Consider the following 17640-nt stretch of genomic DNA (forward strand, 5'->3'; position numbering starts at 1 on the left):
AGGCTAATATGTAGTTTTCTCCCCCATCCCAGCTTTCTGTAAAAAAAGTCAGCCATTTCCTGATGAGCATAGTGGTGGTGAATTTCACACCTTTCTCATATCTGTGTGGAAACTTGGGTGTTAATGGTGTGGGATGAGGGTGTGTTCAGTATTATAAAGAATGAAGCTGCTTGTTCGGAACAGAGGAAAGCAAGACTAGGATTCTAAGACCAGGTGAAACAGGAATCATAAAACTGCCTCCTTACACCAGGCATGAATATATAGTGTGCAAAATACGGGAACAAATTATTATCAGCCTGGAACTATGTGTACCTATTTTGCAAAATAGCAGGTTTTGGGGGTAGGGGAGAACTGAACATTGACTCAAAGATTTAAAATAGAATCATCTTCTTGTTCTTGTTTTTCCAAACTCTATACAGTAGTGGAATTTCCCATCACAACAAATGGAGATGGAAAGTTGGTCAGTTGATCAAGTCTGCAACTGGTTGCTACTGAAAAACTTAGGAGACCTGGTTCCTAAATTTCGTGGTAAGACTGTTCTCTGTGTATCACTGTATGTGTCAAATATCTGTGTAATTTATAGAGATTTATTAAATCAAATGAGGTTTCCCTTGATGTTTCTAAGTATTTGTTGCAGGGAGTGGGGGAGAAATACAGAATAAATTGTTGGATACTAAATCCTTAAAAGCTTTATGTGCATTCTGGTAGCACGTTTCTACGTGAAATTAATTATTTTGATAGTGTTTGCTTCCTAGTTACATAATAATATAGCAATGCAGTTTGTAAGTTTTTAACCAGGGAAAAGCTTTCATTAATTTCCAGATTAGATTGTGAGGTAAGCACAGGACTAAATATGCACCAGGACTCAGCACTAAAATAAACATGCTTATCCTCAGAACATTTTGAAGCAATCAAAAAAGTACAGTGCCTCTGTGGATGTGGAGAGTACCTTTTAACCACCATTAGGCAACCACAACCTATTGGCTGGGGCTGGAGGTAGGGAGAAAAGTTCTTAGGATAGAAGACTTCAGCCGGACTCCTGCCTCAGTGCCTCCCTCTGTAGCAATTCAGCACCCAGCACAAAGCTAAACCGACAAAGCTAATATTGTGCCTAAGAACATCTGTATTCGAACTCAATTGAAAATGGATAGTGTGCAATATAGATTGATTGCTTGTTACAGTTTATATAGAACTTTTCCTTCCAATGTGCAAAAAAAGAAAGACTGTTATTCTTTTGGTATGACCAATTGCCTTTGAAACATCTGCCTGCTTGCAGCCAGAGGCAATCCTTGTGTAATGATTCTTCGGCTCTTCTTTTAGAGGAAGAAGTGGGTGGCGCTGCTCTGTTGGCTCTTAACGACAGGATGGTCCAGCAGCTGGTCAAGAAAATTGGGCACCAGGCAGTGTTAATGGATCTGATTAAAAAATGCAAGCAGCAGACAGAAGGACCAGTTTTTACCTGCAAAGAGCCCTTCTCTGAGTCACCAGGAGAATTCAGTGGGTAAGGCTCTGCAAAGAAAAATAAAGGAAGAAACAAAAGCATCCCACTTATATTCCAGTCAGAGTGGTTCTCTGTTTTAATGCTAATGCTCATTAATTTTTACAGTCACTGAATTTTGCTACTACAGTAATGTGAATTTGGAAGCTCAGCAGAATATGGCAATGAATGTTTATTGCTTGTTACCCCTGAAAATAACAGTCTGTCCTGTTTTTCTAAGGCACTGTTGTAATATTCAGCTCGAACTAGTTTTGTGCCTCGTTTCTAAAATGAAAGGTGCTTGGGCTTTCAAGCCTGCTTGAAAATTGCACCCAGAGGCAGAACGAGCAAATCTTTCCACTTGTAAAGGTTCATCCTTAATCTATAGTTCAGTTTTTATCTATAGATCAGGAGTAATATTGTTACACTTCCCCATTTTGCTCTGGCAGTGAGAACTGCCAGGGGCACAGTGTGTAACCAAGTTTTATTTTCTTTCCAACAAGGTAAACCGAGGATTATTGGCATTTTGTCATAGTTGCATTTTATTTACAAATAAACAGGTTAAACAGAGGTGGTGGCACAGCTTAAACACTCCAAATGACAGCCCCACATCAGATCTTCAGAGAGATAACCACCCCTCTAAAATGGTGCTACTTTATGGAGTCCAAAATCTCAGTATTACTGTGCCTTTTGGACTCTGGCCCAAGCTAAAACCCTTATTATTATTTTTCACATACAAACACCTTGCCCCTCCCCCCTCATGGTGGGAGAATCCAAATGAGTCACCTCTTCTGACCATTGCCCAGTATTTTTTGCTTCTATGGAGGCATGACCCCAGAACCTCATGGTCTACCAGTGCTCCTTCCAATGTCACCCATGCTTTAGAGAGTATAAAGGGGGCGCTTGAAAGGAGATTCAGGATCAGATATGAGCTCAGGAGCACCCAAAATGATAACCCTAGTCACAAAAATCAGATCAGAAAGCTACAACAATATATTTGCTTAAGGTGGAGAACCACAAGGCTACAATAGCTTAACTTGTAAGGAAAATGATATTCACCATTTTGTTCTCAAAGGAAGAAAGGGACAAGTCTCCCAGTTCTCTTGAACTACATCCACTAAAGCAGAGTAGCATCCATGAAGCAGTTGACATAAGTTGTGATGACCAACTTATATGTCTGTAGGTTCTCCAAGGGCCAGATATATATTTTTCCCACTGACATATGGGCTGAGTGCACACTACACCTTTAAAGCACATTTCCCCCCTCAAATAATTCTGCGCACTGTAGTTTGCCCCTCACAAAGTTACGATTCCCAGCAACCTTCAGCAAACTACAGTGTCCATAATTATTTGAGGGGGAGGGAGGTTCTTTAAAAAGATTGTGTGTACACAGCTATAAACAATATATAAAATCCACTGTGGATCTCTCTTTTTCACAACTTGATCATACTTGTTTATTTTTCTTGCAAGTGAATTAGTAGGCAGGCTTTGTACCAGACTGTGATTAAAATATGGTAGAGTCACAGGGGCCAGACAAAATTGTTTGGGGGACTGGCTGACCCCAGCCTGGCCATCCATACTTCCAAGTTCCACATAGCCCTCATTCAGGCAGGAATATAAAGAGAAGAGTTAAAAGGAGATTTAAGGGATTTAAAAAGTAGACCCTTATACTTGGATCAAGAAGGGAATTGCTATCTGTTGCGGGTCATAATCAACTGGGCAACATGTTTCCTTCCTTACAGAACCCATGGCATTCAGCTAACTGTTGGACAGGCGAATTGTTTCTCTCCTAATGAAAGCCGTGATGATGGATCCATTGATCAAAGAGTTCTCAAACAAAAGTGAGTTTTTGGTTATCCTTCTAATTCCAAAGATATAGCTATCTTCATATAGAACCTCCTAAACTACGAAGATATATTGACAATAACAAAGGATTACAATATCATATGCTTGCATTAGTTTTTTTTTAAGTCTTACACAAAGATGGTATGATTCTCGGAGCAACAAATTATTTGGATGCAGATAACTACTGTGGGGAGGGGAGGAGAGACAGGGAGAGATAAGGATGGACTGGGGGTTCTAAAGCAAAATAAACTAAAGCACGTTTTCTAAAAAATAATGTAAAGAAAAATATAATTTGGATCATATAATAATTTGTAATGCATTAAAAAATATAATAGATTATGTGGAAATAACACTAGGGGTAGCCCATGTTCCTGGAGTGTAAAGCATAGTAAATATATTATAACAAGAGGATGGCTTGTCTTTCACTGATAATAAATCAATTGAAGGAGCTAGCACAATGAAGTATGTGAGAATTTAAAGTGCTAATGAATGGTCATTTTTGCTTCCTTTGTCAGGAAAAACATGAGGCATGTTTTAGCAAGATGCAAAGCATTGCAATGGACAAATTCATATATTCTGCCTGAGTTCCCTTATGATGTCAAATGCATATTAGCAGAAAGAAAATGCCCTGACCACAGTGTGAGAATAAGGATAATTGAATTCTTGCAAGCTGACATGACAAAGTATCTTGAAGGATCACTGTAAGTAAGGCAGTCTTCAGCATTCTGCCTCATGGGAGCAATATGGCATGGGGTGAATTTCCATAAGGATGATAAATTGATCTCTGCATGCTGTGAACTTTGATTTGAAGAGTGCGTAGGTAGAAAGGCAGAATGAATATATTTGTGGCTGCCCATAACTTGTATGAGTGTTGGGAGGCCTGGAGGGTAGCCAGAGCCCAGTTACTTCTACTCTCTTGCTACCTAGTCACTTAATAAACCCTGCAGACAGTGGTCCATGGTCTTGTTTGGACCAATGGACTGTCTTCCGAGCTGTCATCTCTCAGTGCTTGTCACCAAACCACAGGTAGCTTGGTAAAGAAGCAGGAATGTCTCACTTACGTGCAGGGGTGCAATCTCGCCCTCAGGATTGTGAGTGCCCACCACCTCAATGCAGACATGCAACATCTCACACACAGATGTAGGAGCCCAACCACAGATATCCACTGCACAAGTGCTTCCAGGGTGCTAAAAAAGAAATCAAATCTCCTTCCATGTTAGGCACCCTCGGCACAGGGTTTTGCAGCCTGATATGGTGGCAGCAGTGATAGGAATGACTGGGCCAGTGTGTGAGTAGAGATTGCCAAGAGTGTACTTTTTATTTTGTATGATAGAGGCAGGCATTAATGTAAAAGGAGCTGAAGATTTTCCAGTTGAAGCAGCAGGGCACTTTAAATAATAATATTTGTATGCATTTTATATTGCGTGGGCAGATATCCAACCACTCAGCAATATAATGATGTTGTCAATGAATTGCTCCAGGCATACCCTTTTCTTGATGAGGATGGGAATGGCTTTGTAAGTACCCATACAAATGCAATTCTGTACTGTTGTTTTTCTTGAATTAAACATGCAATTGCTTTTATTTGATTATATACATTTCTATTGGGGTTTAGGCCTGCTTATGTCATGGGAACAGCCCTGTTTGCCAGGTATGATGACTTCTGCCTGGAGACAGACAGGGGTAATGGGATGCTGTGGATTCTCCTTGATCTCTCAGCAGCTTTCTATACCCTCCACCATTAGTATCCTGCTGGAGCAGCTGTCTGAATTGGGACTGGGCTTTCCAGTGGTTATAGTCTTATTTGAGAGAGTGGTGCTTAGGGGATGCTGTTGGACCCTGTGGAGCCTTCAATACTTCATTCCACAGAGGTTGATCTTACACTCCATGCAGGGCTTTCTGGAGATTTGCCGTGTGTTGTCCTCAGTATGTTAGCAAAGACTTCATAGATGAGTGTTGTGTTCCTTAGGAGAATACTATCTATCCCCAGGTCATGGTCCAAAGGTGTGATTTGTATAAGCTTACCAAGGTTCCTGTCTCCACAGAAGAAACCTTGTGTTGCAAGGCCCCAGGGCCCAAAGTTCCCCTTGAATAATAAACACACAGACACAAATATGTTGAGTTAATGGGATAAATAAGGCCACAACTTTATTGGTTACAGATGTGAGCGGTATTGGGTGAAACCGACTATATCATGACTCCTGCACGCCTGCAGGAAGACTTTTAAGGGTCAACCACTGATAGGGGGTGCCCTATGTTATACATCAATTAAGAGCACCCCCAAGGTCCCCGGTGGGGTTGTGGCATGGCCCTAACCCATGCCCAGGCTTTGGACAGGATCCACACACACCCAGATCCCTTTAACAGGATACCCTTACCTTGGAGGGGCAGGCAGAGGCAACAACCTCCCATCCCATGAACCAGGCTTACTCAATGGCTAACCGCCTAACCTTACAAAGTTGTCACGATTGCTACAAGATAGGCGAAAACCAAATGGCTTGTACCAGTTTGCCAAGTGGAAAAAATTCCTACCTGGCCCCAAGAATAAGGCAACCAACATTAGTCCATAGTAAAGCCAAAGTCAAGCAACATATAAAAAGAGGGCGGATGGGCTGGGTGATTCAACAGAGGAGGCAAAAGGAGGCCATCCACCAGCCACGCCACAATTTAAACCACAGCAGCCACACACCCCGGCTAACCAGATTGGTCAGCTGGGGGGCGTGATGCAGCTGAGAGTCCCGATGATGCGGGTGGCATCACTCCGCCCCCTGCCAGGTCCCAGTGAGGTCCCAGATACCCGCCCACAACTCCACCCTCTGGGGAAGGGGAGTGGTCTTACAATTACAGGCCCCTTTCAGAGTGCCACTTGACATGAGTTGGATGGGTTAAGGGGCCAGAGCTAGCTGGTGGGTTCTGAAAAGTCTCTTCATTGATACTGAACAACTGAAGAGGGTTTGTGAGAGTTAAATATAAAGAACAACACTGGGACAGGAGTGTATGATATTTTCAAACTTATGAAATGTTGGTCTTGGCAAGTGGACACCTGTGGCTTTCTGTTTTGACCTTTATCGTACTCTTGCAGGCATTTCCATTCCTTTGAATTCAGTTTTTGGATGCTTATTACTTCATAGGTCCACTGGGCTAAGGTGATAATCTCATAGCAACTAGGAAATGTCAATCTGGATAGTATCCTCCATATATTATGAAGGATAAAGCTATTAATGGCTGCAAGCCACAATGGCTATGTGCTGCCATCACTGTCAGAAACCATTTCCTACTGACTACCAGTTCACAAGAGGGAGGGGAACACTGTTGCCAACATATCTCATTTGTAGGATTCTCATCGGCATCTTTTTGTAAACCACTTTCAGGTTTTGTTTTGCTTTCTTTACAATCAAGCAGTATATAAATGTTATGAAATAAGAAACAAACAAACAAGTCTGGTTGGCCACTGTGTGGTGGTTGAATTAGATGGACCTGTGGCCTGAAACAACAGGCGCTATTCTTATATTATTATCCCATGACACTAAGATGCTGAGAGCTATATGAGAAACAGTGGGTTATCAATAAGTTGGTTTACACTCTGATTTTCGATTAATATTCTGTTACTCAGCCAGAACACGTAGAACAGTGTTCTTAAACAGAATTTTAGTGTACAGTAAGTTCACACACGCCTGTTTGTTTCTCAGTGACTGAAACTTCAAGCGATTACGTGGATGTGTGAAAACAACACCCCTGCATTTTGACTTACCAACTATGCTGTTTGCTACGCTGTTAAAAGCAGACAGCCATTGTCTTGCATTTACAATGTTATCATTTGTCAAACTACTTTTAAGCAAAGCTATTGCCTTCTGCCTTTCAAAGCTAGTTACTCTGTTTCCTCAATAGGGATAGGATGCAATTAGCTTCTGCAAAGTATACAGTAGTTGCATTTTCTTTAAAAGAAATCTGCTGGAAATGATATTCTAAAGGTTCTTTTTCTTTTAGCAATTTAGGAACAGTAGATAACTTGCTCTGAAAGAATAGATAAGGCTCCTGGAAGACACTAACAACTTTTTTAAATATGCAGTTTCTATGGAAACGAGCCCTTAAAGACCGTTTCAAGTATGTGCGGAGACCGATAGATGATGATGAACAGGTAGTGAGAAATAAATGCAAGTTTGGACACAGGCGAGGGCAGACCAGAAAATCTTCTGAAACCAGGTGTGAGAAGGTCCAAGGAATGCAAACAAAAGTAAGTATAGTGGTACCTCGGGTTACATACGCTTCAGGTTACTTACGCTTCAGGTTACAGACTGACCCTAACCCAGAAATAGTGCTTCAGATTAAGAACTTTGCTTCAGGATGAAAACAGAAATCATGCTCCGGTGGCGCGGCAGCAGCGGGAGGCCCCATTAGCTAAAGTGGTGCTTCAGGTTAAGAACAGTTTCAAGTTAAGTACGGACCTCCGGAACGAATTAAGTACTTAACCCGAGGTACCACTGTATTCAGATTCTGTGGATGGAATAGCAAGAGGATATGAATATGAGCTTTGCCTGCTCTTTCCAGCTACTCCTGAAAGAGGAAAATAGGAAGGTGTGCAAAAATTGAGCATTCCTCATATGGCTTCTTTCCAACCATTTTGATTCTTGAAGAATATGAGTGCCATATTTCCATTAAGGAGTCTAATGCGCCAATGCTTAAAAAGTCCCATAGATTTCAGTGAGACTTGCCTGTCAATAATAGCTTAGATCTTAAGGTAATTTGGAAAAAAAAAAATCCCTGTCTGCCCCTTTCTGCTGCAACGTGAGATGGGGGATAAGGGCTTGAAGGAGGGAGGAGAGGGTGGGTAGCATTTCCTCTCTGCACTTCCTTAAGCTAACTTCCTTTCCCATATAATCCAAGGCAATATGACTAGGTTCTGACTGCAACGCTGTCAACATTCCTAGACCTTATTAAACCTTGCAGAGAATGGAAGACATCCATTTTGTATGCAGAGAATTTCCTACCCACCATTTCTGTGCATGCAAATAACCTAAATGTTGGCTGAATATATTGCAGCCGAGCTGGGGGAAGAACTGGAACCTGTTTGGATTGGAAATCGTGGTGCTTGGGGACAAAAGAGGTGTAGACTTTGCCAAGGCATTCATGCTATGTGCCCACTTAGGCTTGGTATTACTAAAGACTGATTTATATCATTATGGCTATAGCGAAACTGCTAGATGTGAATTTACCTTTGGGTAACATGTCACCCTGAATAAATATTATAATGCTTTTGCTTATCTGTTTTTGCTTCACTTTCTCCACTCGCTTATGTCTGGGGAAGGGAAGGGAACAGTATCCCCACTCTTCCCCCTGCCCCAACCATTATGCTAGTTCTGATTATCAGCTATGCCTGGTAATTGCCAGTTTTAGTGTCCTATAAATTACTGGTGAGATTATACTTAGTAACACAATAATTATTTTACCATCTTAGAATTAAGAACTCTTCTAGAAGATCAGCATTTGAATTACTTAATTGTGGTGACTATAAGAAGCTTGGGAAAGGTTTCTTTCCCCAGATTTTTAAATTTAAATACATAATAAAACACTTGAAAACTGGCACAAATAATGTGTTTTTAGTCTGGAAGGTACTGATAAACAAGGAGTACTGTGTCTACTTGACTGGAATGTACTTATGGGTTCTAATTTTGAAGGGAAACTCAGTTATAATTATAGATAAGAATTGTGCTTACAAAGAATGCCTTTATCTTCTGAAATGTTGTTGCCATCAAATACTGCTGGAAATAAGATACTTCCATTATGTTGGGGTTTTGTTTTTTTTTTTGTAAAGAATGCAGGGTTTTGTTTTTTAAAAAAAGTATGAGAACTCTGAGAAAGATCATACTTGTAAAGCATTTGCCCAAATAAAATACTTCATTAACAGTGCAAACCTGTACACCTCTACTCAGCAGCAAGCCCCACTGAGTTCAATGTGAGGTACTCCCATATGTGTATAGGATTAGTTTTTCTTGATAAATTGCACTATTATTAACCAAGACTATTCCTTTTTTCTTTTGTAAAAATGCACTCTACAAAATAACTAATGACAATTTTAACAGGTTAAAAACATTTACAACGAAGACCTTGATGTCGAGATAAATGAACATATCAGCTGGTTTAAGGAAGAATATGTGAAAACTGAGAGAAATTGGGTAGAAGTGGACAACAGGATGACCAAGACTTTAGAAATAAGAAGGAAGATGATCAATAAAGAGAGGAAGCCTTTCAAAGAAATTCTCATGCTATTCCCCTTTTTGAAGTGTCCTTCTCAGGTAATGGCTGTTTTCTTATTAACAACCTTATATTTCATGACAGAACACGAGTGCGCATAGGCATTTCTATGTTCGTGGCAAAGAAGGCACTTCTGTAACTTATTCGGAGGTTTTGACAGCAAATCACACCCTGTATCTTGTGATCCAAGAAAAATATGACCGCTAGTCATGATGGCTATTGCTCTGCCTCCACAGTTGGAGGCAGCCATGCTTCTATGATTCTGAAACCCCAGTAACGCTGCAAAGGAGAGCGTGATCGTGATCGGGTCCTGCATCAGTGCATACTTCCACTTGTGTGCTCTTTAAATTGTAATTCAACACATTTTCTCTGTTGGATTATCTAAATTGCTTTCCTTTCCCCCTTTAGCTTTTTAAAGAATATCATCTTTTAACACACAAAGACATTTACAAGAAAACAGCTGAGATTTTGGAAGCATATTCAGAGGACATACTGACGTCGAATGTGGTGAAGAATAGCCCAGTTATTGTTGCTCTGCAGAAGAATCTGAAGCAGTACATGGAAGATGACATTCGGACATGTTGGTATAGCCTGTTGTGTCTGGTTTTAAAGCAGTTAATGGGCAAGATACTTTGTATAATAGAAGCTAAGCAAACATTTTCCTTAAGTGCACTGAGAAATGGCTGTTTGCTTTCAATGCACTATGGGACAGATCCTACATCAAATATAAATGGCTTTTTAACTGAAAAAGGAAGGTTAATTACTCATGCTTGAGATGCTGAATGTTTCTTGGAAAGGTAACTAATGTGTGTGTGAAGAAACCCTAATAAATTAATGTCAAGAGTGGAAAAAACATCCAAATATAGAGGTTCTGCTTTGAACACAACTGCCTATTAAAACACTTGCTTCTTCTGGCTGTTAATCCTACTGCCCTGTAATTGTTCTTCACTTTTGATAGATATGAAGATTACTGCCACATGTTTACTTTTGCCAGATGTTTTTGGAGAGGATTCCTCTTTGCTTGCTGCTGTGAATGAGGAGGTATGTAGATAACGAATTATATGGTGGGAGGCCGGACAACAATTTAAAAAAAAAAATCCACATGTACTCGTTTGTCTTTATGCAACATTGCAACAATATATTTGGAGATGCCATTGATAATGGTTGATAACATGCAAAACGGTTTTTCTTTTATGTCTTGATTTTGTCAGGCATTGGAGTGCTTTCCTGGAAGGAAAGTAGCCCAGGTAGTAAGAACCAAACTGGGGTCAGCAGCTTCAATTCTTATTTACTAATGATCTTATATTGTCTGTTTTCGTTCAACTTGAACTCTCATTACTGGTTTAAAAGACAGTTTTGAGAGGATGATGATCCTCCTGTTACTTTCTTTTTAGTTAATACAAGAAATCCCATGAATTTTATGCGTAGACTTCTATTTTTTTAAAACCAGGTGAAAGTGTCAACACCAGTACTAGAAGTAAAATACCCATTTGATGGAAACGTGTGTGAGTGTTCCCTGTACGTGGAGAAGGAGAAATTGGCCCAGCTGGATGATTGTACTATGGCCCTCGCTGCTCTGCTGGCTTCCTACCATGTCTTTGGCATTCCATACCCCAAAAGACTGTACAATACACTTCACTTTTTGGAGTCCCTCATCTTTGAAGTCAAGTGTCCGCAGTTCCTTTCAGCAAAAATCAAGTAAACTGGGGAAAATGTGACTATACCAATACTGAATATACCAATACTGCCTGGCGTGCTCTGGTCCATGGGGTCACAAAGAGTCGGACACGACTAAACGACTAAACAACAACAACCAATACTGAATATTACTTAATGTGGCTTTGGGGCAGAATCCACTTGCAAGTAATTCCTGGTTTTATCATTTGCCATTTTGATTGATTTAAGTGCATTTTTTTTTCTTGCTCCTTCAAAAAAAGAAAAGAAAAAAAGTTACCTTAGATGTTTTATGAACATTTGCTTTTATAGCAACTATCTTCTCCCAAATACTCATATTCTTAACACCCAACTCGAATGGGATGTGGGTTGTTTTTAATGTTTCCATGAATATCCTGTCCCTCTAGTTTCATAACTTTGTTATTTCCTAACAGTGTTCATAAAAATGTAATGCAACTTGATTTTAAATAACTACCTATGGTCCTGTGACAAATGCATTTTAATTTTAAACGTGTTGACTCTGTATCTAATGCATCCATGCTAGATGATTGTGCAGTTCTACCTTGACTTAAAAGAACCATTCCTCAGGAGAGCCATTAAAAATAATAATGGGGCAAGAATGGGAGATTCATGTTGCCCAAGCCATTGGAACCACTTTTATTTCTAGAAGTATAGTATAGAAATAAGGGAAGTATAAAAGTAAGAGAACGATAGCGCATGTACGTGAGATGATCCCTTGCCTATCTAGCTAACATGAAAATATATACCATGTGTGAAAAATGACATACTTACCGTACTTCCCACACTAATTTAGCCAGCCATGTGGCAATGTAAGTAACCCCATCATCTAGTTGTTTACAGATGTTACCAGAGGACTGAACCATAGCAAAGCTTCTCTTTCCACTCTCTTAGCTTGTGAGAATACCACACACTGCTCACGTGTTGAAGTGTGGAGGTTAGAAATACTCTCTCTCTATTAACACTCTGTTAACAGATATTAACGGGCTCCAGTACCAAATTCTACACTTCTAAATCACACTCAGTAGTCTCATTTGCACATCAGAGTAAACTATTACTCTGGTTTATCACGAAGGGGCCTTTCTAGTCTGTATCTAGTCTGTGTGCTAGCACACAAAAGAAGAGAGCCATGACCCCTGACTTAGCATTACATCCAATGGTTTCTTATGCTCCAATAAATCAGTCAGTAAGCCAACAACAAACCTTGAGTACGTATTGTGGCTTGTTGGAACAATGCAATCTAATTCATAACACCCCTGCTTCATGTTTCTTTTCTCTTGTGCCGCAAGCGCAAGTCACAAGACAACTGGACTTTTACAAGTGAAAAATTCCTTTTAGCTGTAACATAAATTTTACTTGACTGTCTGCTTGGGCTTTTCCCTATCTCTTGTCCTATCTTTAAATTACTGAGGGTAATGCATTATTCCTGCTCAAATAGATTTTTAAATTCCCCAAGGAATTGGAGATTTTAGTTGTAGAATTTAATTTCTATCTTTCGTCTTAGATTTGTGGACTAAATATTATAATGCAGCATAAAACAATTATATAAATCCTGAATTTTACTTTTGTTGGTTAGTTCTTCTTTTAATAACTTAATACTAAATATGCTGGTGGAAATATTTATTAAACTTCTTTAATCATGCAAAAAAAACAAAAACAAAAAAACATAGCATTGGTCTCCAGCAATGTTTTCATACAACAGAATAAATCAATCAGCTTCATTGTACACAGCAAAGTATTAAATTTGAGCTGCTGTGTGAAACTAAGACTTGTTAACAGTCTTCATTAACTGTAGTCCACTTATTTTAAACTGCGAACAATTTTTTTTTTTAATGAAAATGATGAAACGATACAAAGGAATTCATTGGTGAAGAAGTAAATTCATGAAGTGTGTATTTTGTGTCTCCTTAGAAAAGGATAATATTTCCATAATTTTAATATGTTAACTTAGTTGATGGATCCCCGATAAAATTAAGGATGGCTAGTTGTGGGAAAATCAGAGCCATCAGCCAGTAAACATTAAGTACCCACTCTTTTGTAAGAGCATCTTACTAAAAAGCTTAAGCACTTCCCAGAAGTGTTAGTTTGCTCAGGCTCTTGGAGAAAATCAACACTCCATCCACTCTGACTTTTCGCCTTGGAGAGTTCCTCCTTGATGATCCTTTGGAGTCTTTGTGCTTTGAATAAAACATGAGCTGCAATGGAGAGAGCTGCCCTGTAGTCACTTTTCCATCAGAGTTCATTGTGCGAGTTCTTATCGGCAGCCTTGAACATCAGGATTGAGTTGAAGATCTTTAGGGCTGGTCCTAGCTTAATGCTCATTATTTTTACTATATCTGTTTGGGTCATTAGAAGGAAAGCTTCTCCATCAATTTGCTTGAAAAAAAAGGAGAAAATTTCCATTATTAGTAACTTTGGACATTTAGGAAGAACTCTAAATTTTAATAATAATTTAAGATACAGTGGTACCTTGGTTTTTGAACGCCGTAAACCAGCAAGTAAATGCTTCTGTTTCTGAATGCACCTCAGAAGTCGAACGGCTTCCACTGAGGTACCACTGTGCTTTTCTCAATTTTCTCTATTAAATTTGCAGACTGCACTTTGCACCTTGATTTTCGAACATTTCCGAACTCGAACGGTCTTCCGGAACAGATTACGTTTGAAAACCAAGGTACCAGTGTTACAATGGCTTTAGCTGGCTCTCAGAAAACAAATCTGATTTCAGTTGAAACCAGGATCAAATAATGTCTTCAGGAATATGCCCTAAACCAGTATTTGGCCTCCTTTATGCATTTAAATAATAATTCTTGATCAGAGAAACAACAGATTTGTTATACTCACTTCGTCTTTGAACACCTTGCCATGTTCCTCACAGCCTGGCAAACTCCGTATGAATTCTGACACCTGAATTTTAACAACACATAAAATAAATGGATGCTTATCCGCAGGAGGGTGCAAAAAATACTGTGATCTTGTCTAGCAATTAACAACAAGCACATTCTTCGAAGGCCCAAGCCCCATTAGCTTGGAAATTAACACAGTTCTGAAAAATATTAGAAAAACTTGGATAATTTTTTTTTTTAAATGGTCCCGGGGTTTAGAAACATTGACCCCCTTTTTCCCACTCTCACACAAGAGCTCCATTAGCATGGCATTCACTCATTTGTATGGAGGAAGAGAAAAAGATGCTACAATGGCCAAACATAACGGAGAGATTGGGGAGTGCTCCCAGTGGCTTCCTCGCAAAAAAAATTGGATCTCATCACTATGTCTTTATTCCAGCTGATTTTAATATAATGAAGCTCCCCACCACAGGAGGTGGCCTTCACTCTTTCCAATTTTGCCTGTATAGCCTCTGTTTATGTAATCGAGGTCTGTAGCTTAGAAGAGGGTGGGGTAGAATCAGGTGGTGGTGAGCAATGATGGGAAGTTAAAGAATCCAACAACATCTGGAGGGCTGCAGGTTTCCCATCTGTGCCCTAAGACGACACTTACTGTTTTCCCTATGATCTGTTCTAACACTGCCCTAAGCGAGTATTTTAGAAAAATGAAGCTCTACAATAAATTGGAACTCAGTATAGCCAGAAGAACAAAATCAGGAGGACAGAACAAAGTCACCATCTGCATTGGTTATAAGAACCATCTGCCTTTACCGTAAGGCAAAACAAGTTGTCTTTAAAGTATGATTCCTCTTAAAGGACTTTAGATACAGTCCACTTTCTGATAAAGACAGAAAGGTTTATTTCATGTAACAGAGCTACATGAGCATAGTTTTTAGAATTGATCTATTATATGCTACATCAGAAAAGGGTTTTTTTTAGGATTCACCTATTATTTACTATTATCCTACTTAAAAAACCCCCTCAAATAGCTTACTAAACTTAAAAGGAACCATGTTACATTAAAAATAAATACATAATCAGCAATAAACAAATAAGCAATAAACTATACAGTGGACGCTCGGGTTGCGAACGTGATCCATGCGGGATGCACATTCACAACCCACAGCGTTCACAACCCGCAGCTGCGCGTCTGCGCATGCATGGGTTGCAATTCGGCGCTTCTGCACATGTGCAAAGCTTCCGGGTTTCGGCGGTCTGTAACCTGAAAAAACGCAACCTGAAGCGTCTGTAACCTGAGGTATGACTGTACAATATTGTGCTCTGTACAAAATAGAGCTATAACCCACAAAGACGACATGATCAAGTGAAGTCTGCTTCAGTTCACGTCTAGCAAGAATTGCACTGGGAACACACCTCATCTGTGCTCCACTTGGAAACTTTACTGGCAGGGATTCCAGCCACAGTAGGAAGGAGCTTACTCTGCTGTTCCCATCGCAATGGAAAGGCTGGGATTGTCAACTTCGAGGTCAAAATAACTGGCTGAGGATGGGAACTCTTGTTATTGGATTCCTTGGTGTCTGTAAATAAAAGGAAACAAACAAAAATACAAGCAAGTTTTAAAACTGCAGGCTGAATTATTTGGTTCAGATCTGACTGGCCATGGCGACCGGTGACATAATCCATAAATGTGAGCTTAAACCATTAATTTGTGGCATTCAAAAAATCCTGAACATTGGCAGGTAAAACATGAGATAGTACCTTTGGATTCATTTAGAGATGACTCTTCATTTTCCATCTTCCTGCCTGCGCAGCCATCTTTCTTTGCAAAATCTTTAGTTGCCTGGCATCCCCTAATTAATTGATTAAATAAATAAATCGATTAATTTTCAAGATGCTACAGAGTACAACAAACCATTCCTGTCACCTTTGCATGGAATATTCTACAACAAGAAATGGAGACCCATATATGTTCTGACAGGGGTTTCCATTGTCTCCTGAGACAGACTGAACCCAACCAACCATCTGGCAGGGTTCTTGGGAGCATAAAATGTACCAGGGAGGGAGATCTTTGCCTCAGCTTTAATTTAAGAAATACTACAGAAGGAAGCAACCAGAGTGTAATTGCTGGATTACTGTGCTGAAACACAGAAAATAACCGGCAATTCTCTATTATCTTCAGTAGCTATCATAGGCGATTAACTTTTTATAGAAAGTTGACAGAAATGGAAGTCACTTTTATGAGTATTTCCTTTGTCATCTGTCACATAACACCTGCCTGCTATTTTAACATAGAAATGTAAATGGCTTATATAGAAGTGCATTACTGGAGAGGCACATCCTGGAGCATGAATCAGTGCAGGCAGCCACAGAAAATAACTAATAAGGTCTGGACAAAATGCAATTCAATTAAAACAACAAACAACTGCCATGAATAGCGTACGACTACATTTATCAGCAGTGAAGCACTGTCCCATCCATCCTTACAATTTAATTCAGTGCTACAGGATGCGGTGAAAGAATTAATCCACAATAAAGAATATGCAAAACGGAATAGTGGTTCACACACACTCGCCATTAGCATGGAAAAACTCACCACAGGGCAGTAACATCCTTGAAGAACCCCGTGATTAAAATGGGATTCTTTTTAATGTGTGCAAGGTTATAAACCACTTTGAGGGTTGTGTGTTTTTTTAACAATTAAACAAATTTTTATGGTGGGGGGGAGGTTGTGCCTAAGATTTTCCTGTTTCACTGCTGGTCTGGGCATTTCACAAAAGCAGACAGATTTGACACAAAATACGTCACACAGACATGTTGATGAAAATAGTCTGGAGGTGAAGGAGCCTGGTCTGTCCAACACGTATCCTGCCTGGTTGTGATGCCACAATACATGCATTTTGTCCAGAGAAAATATTACAGTAGGAGAGTAAATAGTAAAAGTGATAAAGAAACTGCAGTGAGTGGTGTAATGAAGCTTGAAATGACATAATGATGTTTGGAAATGAACATATCAACAGATTTTTTTTCTGCAACAGCTCCTCTCACTGATTTACAGAATTCCATTAATAATCACGGGAAACTGTGTGTTTGTTTCTGGTTGTTTTGTTCTTCTTGATATGGAGATGCTCATATTGAAAAGTAAGTGTTTGGCTATTCTAATTACAGAAAAATAATTTGATCTAGGTTTCTGGGGATTTAATTGGTTCTTAATTAAATAGAAAGCTTCAGTAACCTAAACACTACTGTGAAATATCAACTGCATGTAATTAACTTATCTGAACAGAGTGCATTGTCCCTGTTCACATGTTATCAGCAGCCACTTAATAATAGGGCTGTTGTGAAAATGATATGTTAAGTGTTATATTTGGGGTATCCCATTGTACTGTAGCAAGACAACAGACACCACACTATGGTCCTTAGGCAAAGATCCTTTCCCCACAAGCATCTGGTGGTGTAACATAACAGTACTGTTTTCTTCCTTTTTTATATAAGCTCTGTTTTTAATTAAAGACATAAATATCTATATCTGCT

At 39.5% G+C, this 17640-nt stretch overlaps 2 protein-coding genes across 13 annotated transcripts in view; one reads left to right on the forward strand and one right to left on the reverse strand.

Annotated features, from left to right (window-relative positions):
* The first annotated feature begins 215 nt into the window (after window positions 1–215).
* On the forward strand, window positions 216–11483 carry SAMD3 (sterile alpha motif domain containing 3). The gene is made up of 10 exons (XM_028723402.2): window positions 216–528; window positions 1321–1501; window positions 3220–3318; window positions 3838–4023; window positions 4755–4839; window positions 7392–7556; window positions 9403–9615; window positions 9983–10154; window positions 10533–10615; window positions 11025–11483. Exons 1-10 carry the CDS (start codon window positions 444–446, stop codon window positions 11274–11276), a joined length of 1521 nt encoding a protein of 506 aa, XP_028579235.2. The 5' UTR covers window positions 216–443; the 3' UTR covers window positions 11277–11483.
* A 1386-nt stretch (window positions 11484–12869) lies between these two features.
* Window positions 12870–17640, reverse strand: part of L3MBTL3 (L3MBTL histone methyl-lysine binding protein 3) — a 55093-nt gene continuing 50322 nt past the window's right edge. For all 12 annotated transcript variants that reach the window (XM_028723395.2, XM_028723383.2, XM_028723385.2 and 9 more), the window contains 4 exons: window positions 15868–15959; window positions 15523–15686; window positions 14108–14170; window positions 12870–13642 (listed from right to left, as the gene is read on the reverse strand). In XM_028723395.2, coding sequence (XP_028579228.2) covers window positions 13499–13642; window positions 14108–14170; window positions 15523–15686; window positions 15868–15959 — 463 coding nt within the window. In that variant the 3' untranslated portion in view covers window positions 12870–13498. The remainder of the gene's footprint in view (window positions 13643–14107; window positions 14171–15522; window positions 15687–15867; window positions 15960–17640) is intronic.

Source organism: Podarcis muralis, chromosome 3, assembly GCF_964188315.1.
Source record: "Podarcis muralis chromosome 3, rPodMur119.hap1.1, whole genome shotgun sequence".
Lineage (NCBI taxonomy): Eukaryota > Metazoa > Chordata > Lepidosauria > Squamata > Lacertidae > Podarcis > Podarcis muralis.